At 55.3% G+C, this 13,743-nt stretch overlaps 3 protein-coding genes across 25 annotated transcripts in view; 2 read left to right on the top strand and 1 right to left on the bottom strand.

Moving 5' to 3' along the window:
* The first annotated feature begins 938 nt into the window (after positions 1-938).
* PHF1 (PHD finger protein 1) lies at positions 939-5,788 on the top strand. 7 transcript variants are annotated; one of them, XM_077904447.1, is made up of 14 exons: positions 942-1,771; positions 1,864-1,945; positions 2,054-2,149; positions 2,580-2,680; positions 2,774-2,922; positions 3,123-3,218; positions 3,396-3,464; positions 3,565-3,688; positions 3,794-3,861; positions 4,030-4,134; positions 4,259-4,448; positions 4,538-4,632; positions 4,911-4,988; positions 5,150-5,788. In XM_077904447.1, exons 1-14 carry the CDS (start codon positions 1,613-1,615, stop codon positions 5,436-5,438), a joined length of 1,701 nt encoding a protein of 566 aa, XP_077760573.1. In that variant the 5' UTR covers positions 942-1,612; the 3' UTR covers positions 5,439-5,788. The 7 variants fall into 7 exon arrangements, with proteins under 7 accessions (XP_077760578.1, XP_077760575.1, XP_077760577.1 ...); XM_077904446.1 differs by having other exon boundaries at positions 943-1,771; positions 4,908-4,988; XM_077904452.1 differs by lacking the exon at positions 4,538-4,632 and having other exon boundaries at positions 939-1,771; positions 4,270-4,448; positions 4,908-4,988; positions 5,150-5,356.
* A 103-nt stretch (positions 5,789-5,891) lies between these two features.
* Positions 5,892-7,547, bottom strand: CUTA (cutA divalent cation tolerance homolog). Of its 7 annotated transcripts, none has more exons than XM_077904458.1 (6): positions 7,393-7,547; positions 6,793-7,001; positions 6,553-6,612; positions 6,403-6,448; positions 6,232-6,281; positions 5,892-6,112 (listed from the first exon to the last, which is right to left on the bottom strand). In XM_077904458.1, the coding sequence occupies exons 2-6, from the start codon at positions 6,972-6,974 to the stop codon at positions 5,986-5,988; spliced, it is 465 nt and encodes a 154-aa protein (XP_077760584.1). In that variant the 5' UTR covers positions 6,975-7,001; positions 7,393-7,547; the 3' UTR covers positions 5,892-5,985. The 7 variants fall into 7 exon arrangements, with proteins under 7 accessions (XP_077760584.1, XP_077760583.1, XP_077760587.1 ...); XM_077904457.1 differs by having other exon boundaries at positions 7,261-7,395; XM_077904461.1 differs by lacking the exon at positions 7,393-7,547 and adding an exon at positions 7,332-7,386.
* A 116-nt stretch (positions 7,548-7,663) lies between these two features.
* The window catches only part of SYNGAP1 (synaptic Ras GTPase activating protein 1), a 33,569-nt gene continuing 27,489 nt past the window's right edge, over positions 7,664-13,743 (top strand). For 4 of the 11 annotated variants that reach the window (XR_013383705.1, XM_077904416.1, XM_077904424.1 and 1 more), the window contains exons 1-2: positions 7,665-7,794; positions 13,165-13,286. Coding sequence is in view for 9 of the 11 variants with exons in the window: in XM_077904416.1 (XP_077760542.1) it covers positions 7,689-7,794; positions 13,165-13,286 (228 nt within the window). In the remaining 2 variants the exon portion in view is untranslated. Of the gene's footprint in view, positions 7,795-9,470; positions 9,698-13,164; positions 13,287-13,743 lie in introns of those variants that run through there. The other 7 variants (XR_013383704.1, XM_077904421.1, XM_077904417.1 and 4 more) reach the window with 4 other exon arrangements.

The following is a 13,743-nucleotide window of genomic DNA, read 5'->3' as shown; positions in this document are numbered from 1 at the left end:
TACTAGCTCTCCCGGTCCGTGTACCCGCCCTACAGGCGCTGGGTGGGCTGCACGCCCGCTGACTCGCTCGCGCCAACCGCCAACGGCCACCGCCCGGCAAAGGAGGGGCTCGGTCCACCCAGGTGCCGCGCGCGGGAGGGGTCACGCATGCGCAGAAGCGCGGCGGCGGTGTGGCGGGGGGAGACTTACCACGGGGAGGGCGGGGCCGGGGCAAAGGCGGGAGGAAGGCGGGGCACTCGAGGGAGGAGGGCGTGGCGGGGGCGACGGGACGGGTGAATGGGGGGCGGGGTCGTGAACTGGGGCCGAGGGGCGGGACTTGGAGTGACCATGGAGGTTGGGGGGGCAGTTAACGGATGTGGCATGGGGCGGGGGCCAGGCTGGAGACCAGCTGCGGGGAAGGGGGGGATTCCCTGCTGCCCCGAGGGCGGATCTCCCTCCGAGGAAGGGGCTGCAGGGATTCCCTCTCGCACTGGGTCTTGACTTTCCACCCGCCCCAGCCGTGGGGAGGCCGCCACCCGTTCGGCGCCCTCCAGGCCCGTTGGAGGTGAGGGAGGTGGGGTGAGGTGGTGCCCGCCCCCCCCCCCGGCTCCTCCTTCCCCTCAGTCCTCCCCTCCCACTACCCTCCCCCCGAGCCGGTTTGTCCCTCCCCTCCCCTCCCCTCCTTCCCCCCGCCGCCTCCTCCTGCCGCTGCCGCTGCTTTGGCTGCTGCGTCATACGCCCCAGAGCTGCCGGGACGGAGGGGCTGGGCCTGGGGACCCCCCGGCCCTTGCCTGCCCGCCCTCCGACGCCCAGACGTGCCCTCCCCGCGCGGGGGGTTCGCCTCGGTCTCCCACGTCTGCCTCTGCCCGGCTCCCGGCGGCCCCAGCTGTCACTGGTAAGGAGGCGGCGGGAGGCGCCCGTGGGGGGGGGCAGGGAGCCGGGGGTCGGCGCGCAGGGCGCGGGCGGGAGAGCCTCGCCGCCCAGGCATCAGCTCGCGCTGGGCTGACTCAAGTCCCCTCTCGGACTCGCTGTCCTGGGGAGTAGAGACCGGGACTGGGACACGCCCCCCTCCCAGGGCACTCAAGGAAGTTATCTAACCCGGGGGACAGGGAGCCCCGTATTTGAGGGTGACCTGCCATAACCTGGCATCGGGATTATTGTTCTGGAGACACAGGGGCCCGGGGAGGCAGCCGTTTCTAATTTGGAAAACATTTCCAGAAAAGCTCCCAAAACACATTCTCTGGGTAGCAGAACACCCCAATTACAGTATCTCTAAACAGAAGGTGACAGTAGAAACTGAATGGTAACCTTTGCTTCTGCAACCATCATTCCTCCTAAAATCTCAAGGCCAGGATACAGTATCCCAGGGGAGCTCTGGAAGCTGGGAAACTAGAGAACTAGGTTGGGGGGTGGGGGGTGTTAGGGAGAGGAGAGCCAGTCACCAGAGTTGGAAAAGCTGGAGTCATGAAGCTTGGGAGGGGTGCTGTGTGATTTCCTATCCAGGTATTTCATATTTGGAGACTGGTAGCACAGCTGCTTGAGTCCTTGAGGCATAGAAAAATGGGGACAGTTTCTCAACATTCATAACCTTCTCCCATCCCACTTCTGGATAGCCCCCCCCCCCCAGGATGCAATGGCACAGCCCCCCCGGCTGAGCCGCTCTGGTGCCCCCCCACTTTGGGACCCAGCCTCCCCTGCTCCCACCTCAGGCCCCAGGCCTCGACTTTGGGAGGGTCAAGATGTGCTGGCCAGGTGGACGGATGGACTGCTATACTTGGGGACCATCAAGAAAGTAAGACCTTTGACTTCTGACTTATTACCTTCCCCCCATTCTCCTTATGTAGTTCCGATTCCTGTTTCATCTCCTGTGCTCATCCATTCCAGGTGGACAGTTCCCGGGAGGTGTGTCTGGTCCAGTTTGAGGACGATTCCCAGTTTCTGGTTCTATGGAAAGACATTAGCCCTGGTGAGACCTTAGAGGCCCAAATATATGCATGCTGTGGAAAGCAGAAACCTGGCTTGGGGGATGTAAAGGGGGCTTAAGGACAGGCCCCACAACACTGTTCCCTCACAGCTGCCCTCCCCGGGGAGGAACTCCTCTGCTGTGTCTGTCGCTCTGAGACTGTGGTCCCTGGAAACCGGCTGGTCAGCTGTGAGAAGTGTCGCCACGGTGAGAGGGCAGGATACCTAAATGGTCTAGCTTGCCCTGAACCTTCCAGGCTGCCTCTAAGTCTTCCCTCCACCACTGATCCTTAGGCCACCTGTCCTGGCTGAGTCCCCAAGCCACTGCTCTGGCCAGTCTGCTCAACTCTGTAACCTCTCTTCCAGCACAGGGAGAAATAGCCATGGAATCAGGAGGTGTGGGCTTTGTAGACAGAGCATGGTTCAAATACACCTTTACTAACCATAAAACCTTGGGCAAATTCCCAAGCCCCTAGGAGCCTGTCTCCTCACCTGTAAAATAAGGGTAACTTATCTACTGCAGCCAGATCACAGTCAAAGATGAAATGAGGTGGCCCAGACTCCTCCTATCCCAGTCACTAGCACACACAGGTATATTGTGCAATAAATGGTCTACCATCAATATTATCATTATTCAGCTTATCACCAGGACTGCCACGTTCCAAGAGCCCCAGCCCCTGGAGAGGGAGAGGGCACATCCTGGGTCTGTCGCCAGTGTGTCTTTGCCATTGCCACCAAGGTAAGGTCACCATTCTGTGGGAGCCTCCCCCACCACCTCTCCCAAGCCTTCCTGTTCCCTACCCGTCTGAGGTGGCCTGTTTCCTCCCTGCAGAGGGGGGGTGCACTGAAGAAGGGCCCCTATGCCCGGGCCATGCTGGGCATGAAGCTGTCACTGCCATATGGACTAAAGGGGCTAGACTGGGACGCTGGACATCTGAGCAACCGACAGCAGAGCTACTGTTACTGTGGTGGCCCTGGGGAGTGAGTAAATGAGGGACAGGGGTGGAGGAGTGGTGGGGAGGGAATGAATGATGGAGTGGGTGGGGGGATCCTGGGGAATGAAGGAGAAAAAATAGGATGAAGGGAGTGCTGAAGAAAGCAGAAGTAGGTGGTGAGTAGGGTTTGGGGCCATTCAGGTCGGGGCAGTGTCTGGAGGTCACCAGTCCTGTGTTCCCTCTCAGGTGGAACCTGAAAATGTTGCAGTGCCAGAGCTGCCTGCAGTGGTTCCATGAGGCCTGCACCCAGTGTCTGAGCAAGCCGCTCCTCTACGGGGACAGGTGAGATGGGGCTGGCTCTCTGGGAGCCAAGGGAGAATACTCTTGCCCTGCTCTACCCTCTCAGGCCCCCATGCTGCTTCAGCTCCATGTCTCCCCAGCCTCTGAAGCTCACCTCCCCTACGCACCCCATCCTTATTCATAAGTCCTCCACGCTCTCTCCCCCTCGCCCACTTCCAGGTTCTACGAGTTCGAATGCTGTGTGTGTCGGGGTGGCCCTGAGAAGGTCAGGAGGCTACAGCTTCGCTGGTGAGTGGGCACCACCTCCACATGGCTCCTCTCTCAGCACCCCCAGCCTCCCACCTTGGGCTCTCCAGGCTTTTGTATTGACAAATCATTATTTCTCCAGGGTGGATGTGGCCCATCTCGTCCTCTATCACCTCAGCGTTTGCTGTAAGAAAAAATACTTTGATTTTGACCGCGAGATCCTCCCCTTCACCTCTGAGAATTGGGACAGTTTGCTCCTCGGGGAGGTAAGGGGTATTGAGGCTTTGGGGGTGAGAGTGGAACAGGGAAGGATGGAGAAAGGGAGAAGGGAGAGGGACTACTTCTCCCCTGATCCCATTCTCCTTTCCCAGCTCTCAGACACCCCCAAGGGAGAACGTTCTTCCAAACTCCTCTCTGCTCTCAACAGCCACAAAGACCGGTGAGTTGGAAAGAGGTTCAGAAAGAAATGCAGACGCAAATATGGAAGCCTGGGAGGGAAGGGGCTGCGACTCACCTGGAAGATCATCTCTGAAAAAGATTGAATAATAGCATCAGAGGGGCCCTTTATTATGGCACTGACCCTATATCATTTCTTTTCTCACCCCAGTTTCATTTCAGGGAGGGAGATTAAGAAGAGGAAATGCTTGTTTGGTCTCCATGCTCGGATCCCTCCCCCTGTGGAGCCCCTTACTGGAGACAGAGCCCCCACCAGGTCACTGGTCCAGGGAGGATGGGGAAGTTCTCAGGGTATTAATGGAGGGAGGCATATGTATGGATATGGGGAGGTCTTTGGGGTGTCCGGGAGGGGGCTGGGGGGATAAGGAGGCCTCTTACAGCTTCCCTTCAGGGCAGGGCCCTGGGGGAGGGGTCTCACGTCCCCTGGGGAAGCGCCGGAGGCCGGAGCCAGAGCCCCTGAGGAGGAGGCAGAAGGGGAAAATGGAGGAGCTGGGGCCACCCTCAGCAGTGCGCAATCAGCCCGAGCCCCCGGAGCAAAGGGAGCGGGCTCGTCTGCAGAGGGCACTGCAGGTACAGGGGCAGGGGCACCCCCGTGGAGCCAAATGGTGGTGTGGGAAGGAATCAAGGATTCCCTCTCAGTTCTTTGCTCCTTCTTCTAGGCCTCAGTGTCTCCACCATCCCCCAGCCCTAACCAGAGTTACCAGGGCAGCAGCGGCTACAACTTCCGGCCCACAGACGCCCGCTGCCTGCCCAGGTCAGTGCTCCTTCCTCATTCCAAGCAGATGCATGTACCCTTAGAATCTCTCCTTCGATTGTCTACATCTTCTGGACTTTCTTACCCAGAATTATTGTCCGTCTCCCACTTGGCTACCCACTTCTTGTCCTAGAGATACTTCCAGAACCAATGTCTGGATCTCTAGTGTTCTGGGGATGGGGATTCCTTGGGGCTGTTTGAGCTTTGCTCTTCTTCGTGGGAGAGGATCCTGTTCCCCTGCTTCGGGTCCTGACTTTCCCCCTCCCTAAACCCAGCAGTCCCATCCGGATGTTCGCTTCCTTCCACCCCTCTGCCAGCACCGCAGGGACCTCTGGGGATGGTGAACCCCCAGACAGGTGAGATTCTACCCCTTTACCTGTGCCACCCCTCTTCACCTGTGTGCTCTTAAGTTCCTCAGTCTCTAATGTGATATCTTGGTGCCTCTGATTCACATGTCAGCTCCGTTTTTGGTCCATCCTTATCAGCATCTGGACTCACGATTGCCTTCTCTCCCTAGGTCACCCCTGGAACTTCACATTGGTTTCCCCACAGACATCCCTAAAAGTGCCCCCCACTCGATGACTGCCTCATCTTCCTCAGTCCCAGCCCCCTCCCCAGGTCTTCCTAGACGCTCTGCACCCCCTTCTCCCCTGTGCCGTAGTTTGTCTCCTGGGACTGGGGGAGGAGTCCGAGGTGGGGTTGGTTACCTATCCCGAGGGGACCCTGTCCGGGTCCTTGCTCGGAGAGTACGGCCTGATGGTTCTGTGCAGTACCTGGTTGAGTGGGGAGGTGGGGGCATCTTCTGAACAGCCTGCCTCTGCCTACTTCCCCATTCACACACACCGGCACTTTCATACCCTGACCTCTGACCTCACCTACAGCTGGGATGTACCTGGGGAGGTAGGGGGATAGTTCTCCCTACTGCCCAGGCTGGAATCCAGGTGAGGGGTCTGGGGAAGAGGCTCTCTCTTCTCTATTCCCTTCCCGATTCCTGACCCTTCCTCCATCCCTCTTCCTATTTCCTTTGATGTTATTTTGTTACAGCTTTTTAAATATTTTTTAAAATTATTTAACCCCTGGGGACGGAGACTGAGGAGGGGGGGAATGATAAGGGGTCCCAGACTCTGTATGATTGAAATAAAGGTAAATAAACAAATCTAGCAGCCCTGGGTCATTCTGGAAGATGAGAACACCAGGGACTAGAAGCACTTCTAATCTTCCCAGCCAAATTCACATATGTGACAAGGAAAAAGGCAGAGTGAACTACAGACAGGATTTATTAGGGGCCCAGTCATCACCTGGAAGTCAAGGGCATTGAAGTATATGAGAGGAACATGGCAGAGACAGGGTTCATCACGGTAGGGCTGTGCTGGAGTCTGAAACTGACTCTGTAACCTGGCGCACCCAATGCAGGTATGGGGAGTTCCCCTGCTCCACAGGCAATGCAATCACTTCAGCCACTTCATAAGGGTGCACAGAACTGTGGAAAAATGGGAGGGGATCACTCAAAAGATATACCTAAAGGAGCCCCCACCCCGAGACCACCCAGCAAGTGCCCGACCCCCACACCGTCATGGCTACCCACGTCAAAATTCTCACCGAATGAAATCTGTCAAAGCTGGAACCAAGGAACTTTGGGTTTTAATCATCTAAGAGGCAAAGATAAACATGACTGAATCAAGGAGTGGGGTTGATTCCAGGATATCAGATGAGGGAGAGGGATGAGAGTCAGGGAATTGAGGTTTCATCGGATGGGAAAATGTTTCTCACCATCAGCACCTCATTGTCTTCCTCAATCTTTCCTTTCCACTCATAGCTGAAAAGGTTAGGGAGAGTGTTTAGGGAGCAAAGATTGTCCTCAAGGAAAAGTACTGCCCATAAGCCCCTAAAATTAGGTTAACCCCCCAACTCCTGACTCACATGGATGTAATCTGAGGGATGAGGTTAACGCAGGCTGCCAGCCGCTTCTCCACCACAGCCCTGAAGGTGAAGACAAAGCCTCATTCAGAACGCCCTATGACCTGACTTTCTGCACTGGCAGCCCAGAGACAGGGTTCCAAAGCCCGAGATCAGGCAGGAAGCTAGGGAGCGCACTCTTTCCCACCCCCAACCCTCTCCGGTCATGATCCTCCTTCCTGGCTCCACACTGAGGCCCCCCACCTGGCGATCTCCTTGGCGACCTTCTCGTTGGGGCAGGTGACAAAGGCTGCAGAGACAGAGCCAGGAACATAGCCGGAGCTTGAAGCCGGCGAAGGCTGGGACGGGGGGCTTCCTGAAGCCATGGACAGCAGAGCTCGGGGTAGCAAAAGAAGGCGGGAGGCCACAGGCAACAGCGCCGGCATCCAAAGGAGAGACAGGAGCAGAGCGGCCTGAGAGCACGAAATGAACCTGGTGTCACCCCACAAGTACCCGAGGAAGTCGCATCTCGGGAACCCTTCCCTTGAATAGACAGGCCTGCCCACCCTCTTCTGCACACCGAAGGAAAAGGTCCCTGAAGCTGGAAGAGAAACTTGGTTAACTAAGGCAGACTCGGCTTTCGCTCCCCCCTCAGGAGCCAACCTCTAGGGTTTTGGGTGAGGGCGGTGGTCGAGGCTTCGAGGACCGGAAGGGGCGGGGCCGGTCACTCACCCCTCCGCCGAGCAGGATTGCGGGAGCCCGCCCTCCCCTCATGCAGCCTACGCTGGCAGGGAGTTGAATACCAAAAACCGCACGGAACGCCGAGAAGGGACCCCAGACCCAGGAAGAGCGGCCTCTTCTTACCTGGGCAGCACCCACGTGATAAGAAAACCGCACACACCACGTGACAGTAGAAGCCGGCCCCGAACCCCCAGAGCCCGCCAATCCTGGCCCTCACAGGGCCCGGTTTGCCCCGCCTCCTGCTGGGGGAGGAGCGAAAGGGAATTTGGCCAATCGGCAGCTGGATCTGCAGACGTGCACGGAAATGGCACGCGCGTTTCCGAGTAAACCGGAAACAGCCAATTGCGGCCTGAGGAGAGCCGCAGCGGCGTTCCACTGTCACGTGAGGGGGCCGGTCGTCTTCAGGCGGCCGTGCCTCAATGAGCTGCGCGAGGAGGCCAATCACAGGCCAGCCCCGCAGGCCACGTGACGAGAGACCTGGCGCTAGAAAAGGGGGCTGGAGACCCCGCCGACTAGATGCGTCAGGTTGTGGCGTGGGGAATCGTCCTTAACCCCCAGAGTGTGCCCAGTTACAGCCCCTGCACTGTTCCCGAGGCCTTAAAGAGTGGGCGGGTCTGAGAAGATCGAAGCTCAGGGGTGGAGAGCGCCCCCTGCCTCTTTGGCCAGGACGACACATGCCGGGTTGGGTGGTGAACCACGATAATCTGAGGAGCCAGCTGGCCCTGGGCAGGGGACAGTGATTAGGCAGGGATGGGCAATGCAAGACGATGGTCAGGTGGGAAAGATGCATTTTAAAAGGACAGTGAGACCCTGTAAGTGGGATAAAGGGTGATGAAAATGGGGCTGAGGGCAATTCAGCCTTCCTAATTGAAACCCCAAAGGAGGAGACAGACTGGTGAAGGGGGGAGCCGAGGAGAGAGAGGGCTTCGGGTTGGGGTTATGGAGGACACAAGGAAGCAGTGATAGTCCTTTTGTCCCTTACCCTCCCTCCTATTTAACTCTCCCGGACTAGTGTACCTCTGAGTCTTGGGTCTCCTTCCCTTAACCCATCCCCCTAGGAGCCAGGACCTGTCCTACATAACTTCCCTGGGGCCCAAGCACATCCAGTGACCCAAAAATGGAGAGAGGGGCCAATGAGAGGAGAGACCGGTGGGAGGGAGGCAGCAGAGGAAAGCCTCTTGCCACTCCCCCTACCCAGTATTCCCCCTCCTTTCAAGTTTTGGGGTCTCCACCTGCTGGGTGGGTGTGACTGGGTGTTGATCAGAGTTCTCTCATAGCTGCATCTCTGAGGATGGGGTCTTCCTGAACTCTGTCTTTGGGTTTGGAGTTTCTGAGCTAGATCTCTGTAGGGCCTTTCAGTATTTGCAGTGGGATCTTTTTCCAGACCAAGTTTCCTTTTTGTTTTGGGAGTTTCTGTGTTTCTGGGAGCTTGATGACTCTTTTTCGAGGTCTTTCAAACTCTTTATGAGCTTGGGGGTCTCTGCATTTAACATCTCTGAGCTACATGAATATCTCTCCCTGCCCCTCTGCCTTCTCCCCATCCTCAAACCCCAGGTCTGGAGTTTCTCTGTCTCTTTCTTGAGTTATCAGTCTCGGAGTCTGCAGTTTCTTTTCTCTGCGATTTAAGTCTGGGGTCTGGTATCTCTCTGGATCTGAGTCCCCTAAGAACTAATTCTAGCTCTGTTTTTTTCTGAATCTGGATCTCATCTTTTTCTTTGACTCTAGGTCTCTGATCTTGGTTCCTGAAATCACTGTCTGATTCTAGAGTCTAAGACTTCTGTGGCTGTGGAGAACCTTTTTGAAACTGGACACTCATATTTTGACCTCTGACCCTTCCCTCAATGGGGGACCCGGGGTCTTTTTTTTTTTTTTTTTTTTTTCTCTGAGATCAGAGTCTCTTTTCCTCTAGATTTCAGGTTTTGTGCCTCAGATTAATCCCCACCCCTGGGGTGGGCAACAAGATATCTGTGGTCTGGGGTCTGTCAGTCTCGGGATCTGAGGTCTACATCTTTAGAACTGTACTCTCTCTCAGTCTGGTGTGTGTTTGAGTCAGGGGTCTCTCTCTCTGGTTCTCACTCAGTAGGGGTGGGGGCCGCAGAGTCTCTCTCTCCTCCTCCTCCTGCTCTCTCCTCTCTTGCTCGCTCCCCCGCCCCCCCCCCTCTCTCCCGGCTGCCGCTGCTGCCGTTGGCTCCTATTCTCCTCCTCCTCCTCCTCTCTCCTCCTCTCCGCTCCTCTCCGCTCCTCTCTCCTCCTCTCTCCTCCTCCTCCTCCTCCACCTCCTCCTCCTTCTCCCCCTCTCTCTCCCCCTCTTTCTCTCTTCTCTTTTTCCCCCGTCCCCCCGCCCCCTCCCCCCCAGGCCTGATGAGCAGGTCTCGCGCCTCCATCCATCGGGGGAGCATCCCCGCGATGTCCTATGCCCCCTTCAGAGGTACGGTGGGGAGGGGAGGGGGAGGGCCAGTGGGGGGGGGCAAGAGGGGGAGGGGCAGGGGCGGGGGGGGGGGGAGCAGAGCCGGGGCCAGGGAGGGGAGCAGCTGAAATGGAGGGAGAGAGAGGACCGGGAAGGCTGGGATGGGAGCAGTGGGGAAGGAGAGATTGGAGGCCAGAGGGTAGGGGTAGCTAGGGGCCGTAGGCGCCAGGAAACAGGCTTTGAAGGGGGCTGAGGGGAAAATGATGAAGAGGAAATAGATCGCCAGAAATGGTGGGAAGAGAGAAGGCTAGGGTTGGGGGAAGAGCTGCAGAAATAATTTGGAGGTAGGAGCTGAGAGATGAGGAAAATATTAAGGAAATAGGAGGACAGAGTCTTAGGAGAGGGGCTAGGAGGGAGAAATGAAAACATAGGGGTGAAAAAAGCAAAGAAGATGGGGGGTAGAATACGGTGGAAGGGCTCAGAGGATGGTAGGGGGTTGAAGAAGAGAGGAGGATGGAGGGAAAGAAGAAGGGGCCAGATGGAGAGAGAGGGAGGCAGTGGGGGGTGGGGGAAATGGAGGGTCCAGATGGAGGGAAGAGAGGAGAGAGGGAATGGGCTGGGGGAGGATAGACCAGGGCAGGGGGAGGGCCAAATTATGTGTGTGTTTATTGAGGGGGGAGGGGGCAATAGAAGTAAGATTTGAGTGATGGAAGTAGACGACAGGTTAGGACCCTGCCCTAGACTCTGACCCTCCTTAAGGCCTTTGAGCAGTGAAATGTATCCCCTGGGGTCCTATCCGCTCCCTTCACTTCACCACTTTTACCCCCCTCCCCCACCTCCAGTCCCTATTACCATTCCCCCTCCCTCCTCTGGTGTCCCTCACCTATATCTTTCCCCCCATATGGTGTCCGTTCCTTATATGAGTCCCCCTCTGTCCTTCCCTCATATCAGTCCTTTCTCTGGTCCATTCTCTCTCCCTCTGTTCTATCTGGTAGCTCCCTTATATCTCTACCACCTCTTCACCTGTCCTTCATGATCCCCTTGTCTAAATACCCCTGTTAGGTGCACCTCGTTTCCTCTGCCCCATGTCCAGTTGGGCTCTTCTCGTATATTCCCTTGTCCCCAGGAATTTACTCTCATTTCTGCGTTCTTTTCTCTGAAATCTATCCCTGTGATTTGTCTCCCAGGCCATCCTCTGTCCCTGCCTCACTCCCCATCTTGTCACTGCAAATCTATGCCTACCCACTTTCCCCTAACACCTCAGCTCTTACCACCCATTCCTCTTTTCTTGTCTCCTCTACTTCCTGGGGTGTTGGAGATTTGGGTGCAAAGAGGCAGGTTTTGATGGTTGGAACAGGGCCTACAAGGCATCCCCATCTGATCCCTGTGGGACTTCTTATCCTAGTAAATTTTTCCCTTTCCTCAGCTGTGTTGGTCTGTCTCTTGCATCTGCCTCTCAGAATCATCCTTACTTAAGTCTAGACAGTATGTGTGTGTGGGGTGTATGTCTCCAGAGTGGCTTCTAAGCTAAGATCCCTGTATCCTTCCCTGCTCCCCAGGAGGAAGGTATCCCCTGAACTCTAACCTGCCTCCCTGTGGTTGCAGCCTGAACCAGCCCCTCCAAGAATTATTAGATATATCAACAGATTTCTCCTCTGGGAGTCCTCAGAGTCTGAGTGCAGTGGGCATGTTGCCTGCAGTGTGTGCAGTCTCAGAGCCCAGGGACTGGTGATCTCTGTATCTGGCGGGTATCAGATGGAATCTCTGAGATGGCTCTAAGATGGTGAAAGTCTCAAAGTGTTGGGGTTTCTGAAGATTGTATGCTAGGGGTTCATCTCTGACTCTTATTTGCAGTTTGGGTAAATTTGAAGAACACGTTTGTAGACAGAAAGGGGCTAGACTTTTCAAAAAGTTTCCTGTTCAACGTATTCAGTTACAGTGAAGTTTAAGGGCCAAGTTATTTTCCTGCACTGTACTCATGATTATCTTGTAAAGGTGACAGAATTTGATTCTTCTTCCTCTAAATTGTTTCTCACTCTGATACCTTAAACCCATTTTTTTATTTTTAATTTATGATAGTCACAGAGAGAGAGAGAGGTAGAGACATAGGCAGAGGGAGAAGCAGGCTCCGTGCACCGGGAGCCCGACGTGGAATTTGATCCCGGGTCTCCAGGATCGCGCCCTGGGCCAAAGGCAGGCACTAAACCGCTGCGCCACCCAGGGATCCCTTAGACCCATTTTCTATCCCTTTAATGTCACCAATTTGATTTCCTTCTCACTTCCATAAGGCCTGTTGTTCCCTGTGATGGTGTGTGGCATTGGGATTTAAAAGAGAGACAGTTTGCAGGGATAGGGGATTGGGAAGAACAGCTAAATTGGGTAAGATGCCCCTGGGGGCACCTCTGAGCATGGGCAACGCTTGGTCTACTGTTCTTTTCTAGAAGTTTGTCTGCATCCCCAGCTTGAGCTTTTGGAGGCCCCCTCTCCATCCCAGGCCTGGATCTTCCTTTCTTCCTTCCCCTTTTTTCCTCAAGCTCCTCACTGTGCCTTGGAGAGGTTCCTCACCTGTGGAGTTGGCTTTCATCCTGTCTATGGAGACTAAGTGAAGAGAGGGGGCAGTATAGAATCTCTGATCTCTGGGCATGGAGTGAGAGAAGAGATTGATTCAGTCTCTGTTCCTTCAAACAAAGGCATATTTCCTACCTCCTCACTCTCTAGCCGTGCCCCCCTATAGCCAGATGTTGACAAGACCTATCCTTCCCCTACCATCAGAAGAACCAGAACTTTCCCTAGAGGTTGAGCAGGGTTGGGCTAGGGAGGAAAGAGCTGAGAATAGAGGAGAGGCAGAAGAGGCCCTCTCCTGTCTCTGACTCTGAACAGGTCATCTCCCTCCCTTCCTCTCTTTTCCAGATGTTTAGCTCTCAGAATTTCAAGACCAAATATTCCTACACCCCTACCCCATCCTTCTTTCTCACAGCTGTGTAGCTTTTTCCACTCAGTTTTACAGCTGGGGGAGCCACCTTCCCTCCAAGTCCTTATCTTCTGCAGTTGTCTAGATGCCCTCCCTCTTCCCTGTCCCCTGCCACCACCATCTGTGTGTGCTTTTCTTCTGCCAGTTCTGCTGTACCCTCAATCTTTTCATTTTTTGGACATGGATGGAGATCTTGACTATCTTTCTCTGCCTCTGAATGTGTACCCTCTGTGTCATGATATAATTCCCCTCCTGGAGCACCCCTCTGTATTTCTTTCCTCAAGTCTACAGAGCCCCCTGTGATGTGATTTCCCCTCCTCTCCTTCCCCCCAGACATACAGGCTTATCTTCTGTTCCCTTAAAATAAGTTACCATGTGCTTTCCCCCCCATCTGTGATCTCAGGGCGGGTGGGGTCTCCTACTCCCACTTTGTGGACTCTTTTCTTGCCATTTTGGGCCTCTGTCTCCTAAGTGCATAGAACCTCCCTTACCGTTTCTGTGTGTCTCTGTCCCCTAGATGTTCGGGGACCCCCTATGCATCGAACCCAATACGTTCATTCCCCATATGATCGTCCTGGTTGGAACCCACGGTTCTGCATCATCTCGGGGAACCAGCTTCTCATGCTGGATGAGGATGAGGTGAGCAGAGTGGGAAGGCTGGGGAAAGACCTCTGGGTAGCATGGAGAATGTAGAGAGAAAGATAAGGAAAGGTTTCATTAGCGAAGGGGTGAGAGACACAGAGAAGGCAAAAAGAGAAACATTTGCAAGCGGTCTGAGGAGGATGGCCACTGAGATTGAGATTTGGATTGGGGTGTGCAAAAGTGCGGGCATTCTCTCACCTTGGCCAGGGGATCTTTCAGGGCCATGTGCAGTGTTGGGGAGGAGATGTGGTTCTGAAGACTTGGGGGTGGCTCCTGTTGTAGCTCTGCCCAGATTGTGGGATAGGTTAGGACAGGAAATAGAAACAAGGCCTTGGGGAAGGGGTGGCAAAATGGGCATTGCTTTGGAGGGACCACTTCCTGAGTGGTCCTCAAGAACCCTCTCCTGTTCTCCCCCCACCCCAGCAAGACCCATCACTCACCACTCCCAGGCCTG

Source organism: Canis aureus, chromosome 7 (assembly GCF_053574225.1).
Source record: "Canis aureus isolate CA01 chromosome 7, VMU_Caureus_v.1.0, whole genome shotgun sequence".
Lineage (NCBI taxonomy): Eukaryota > Metazoa > Chordata > Mammalia > Carnivora > Canidae > Canis > Canis aureus.
This window is presented reverse-complemented; position numbering and strand designations above follow the sequence as displayed.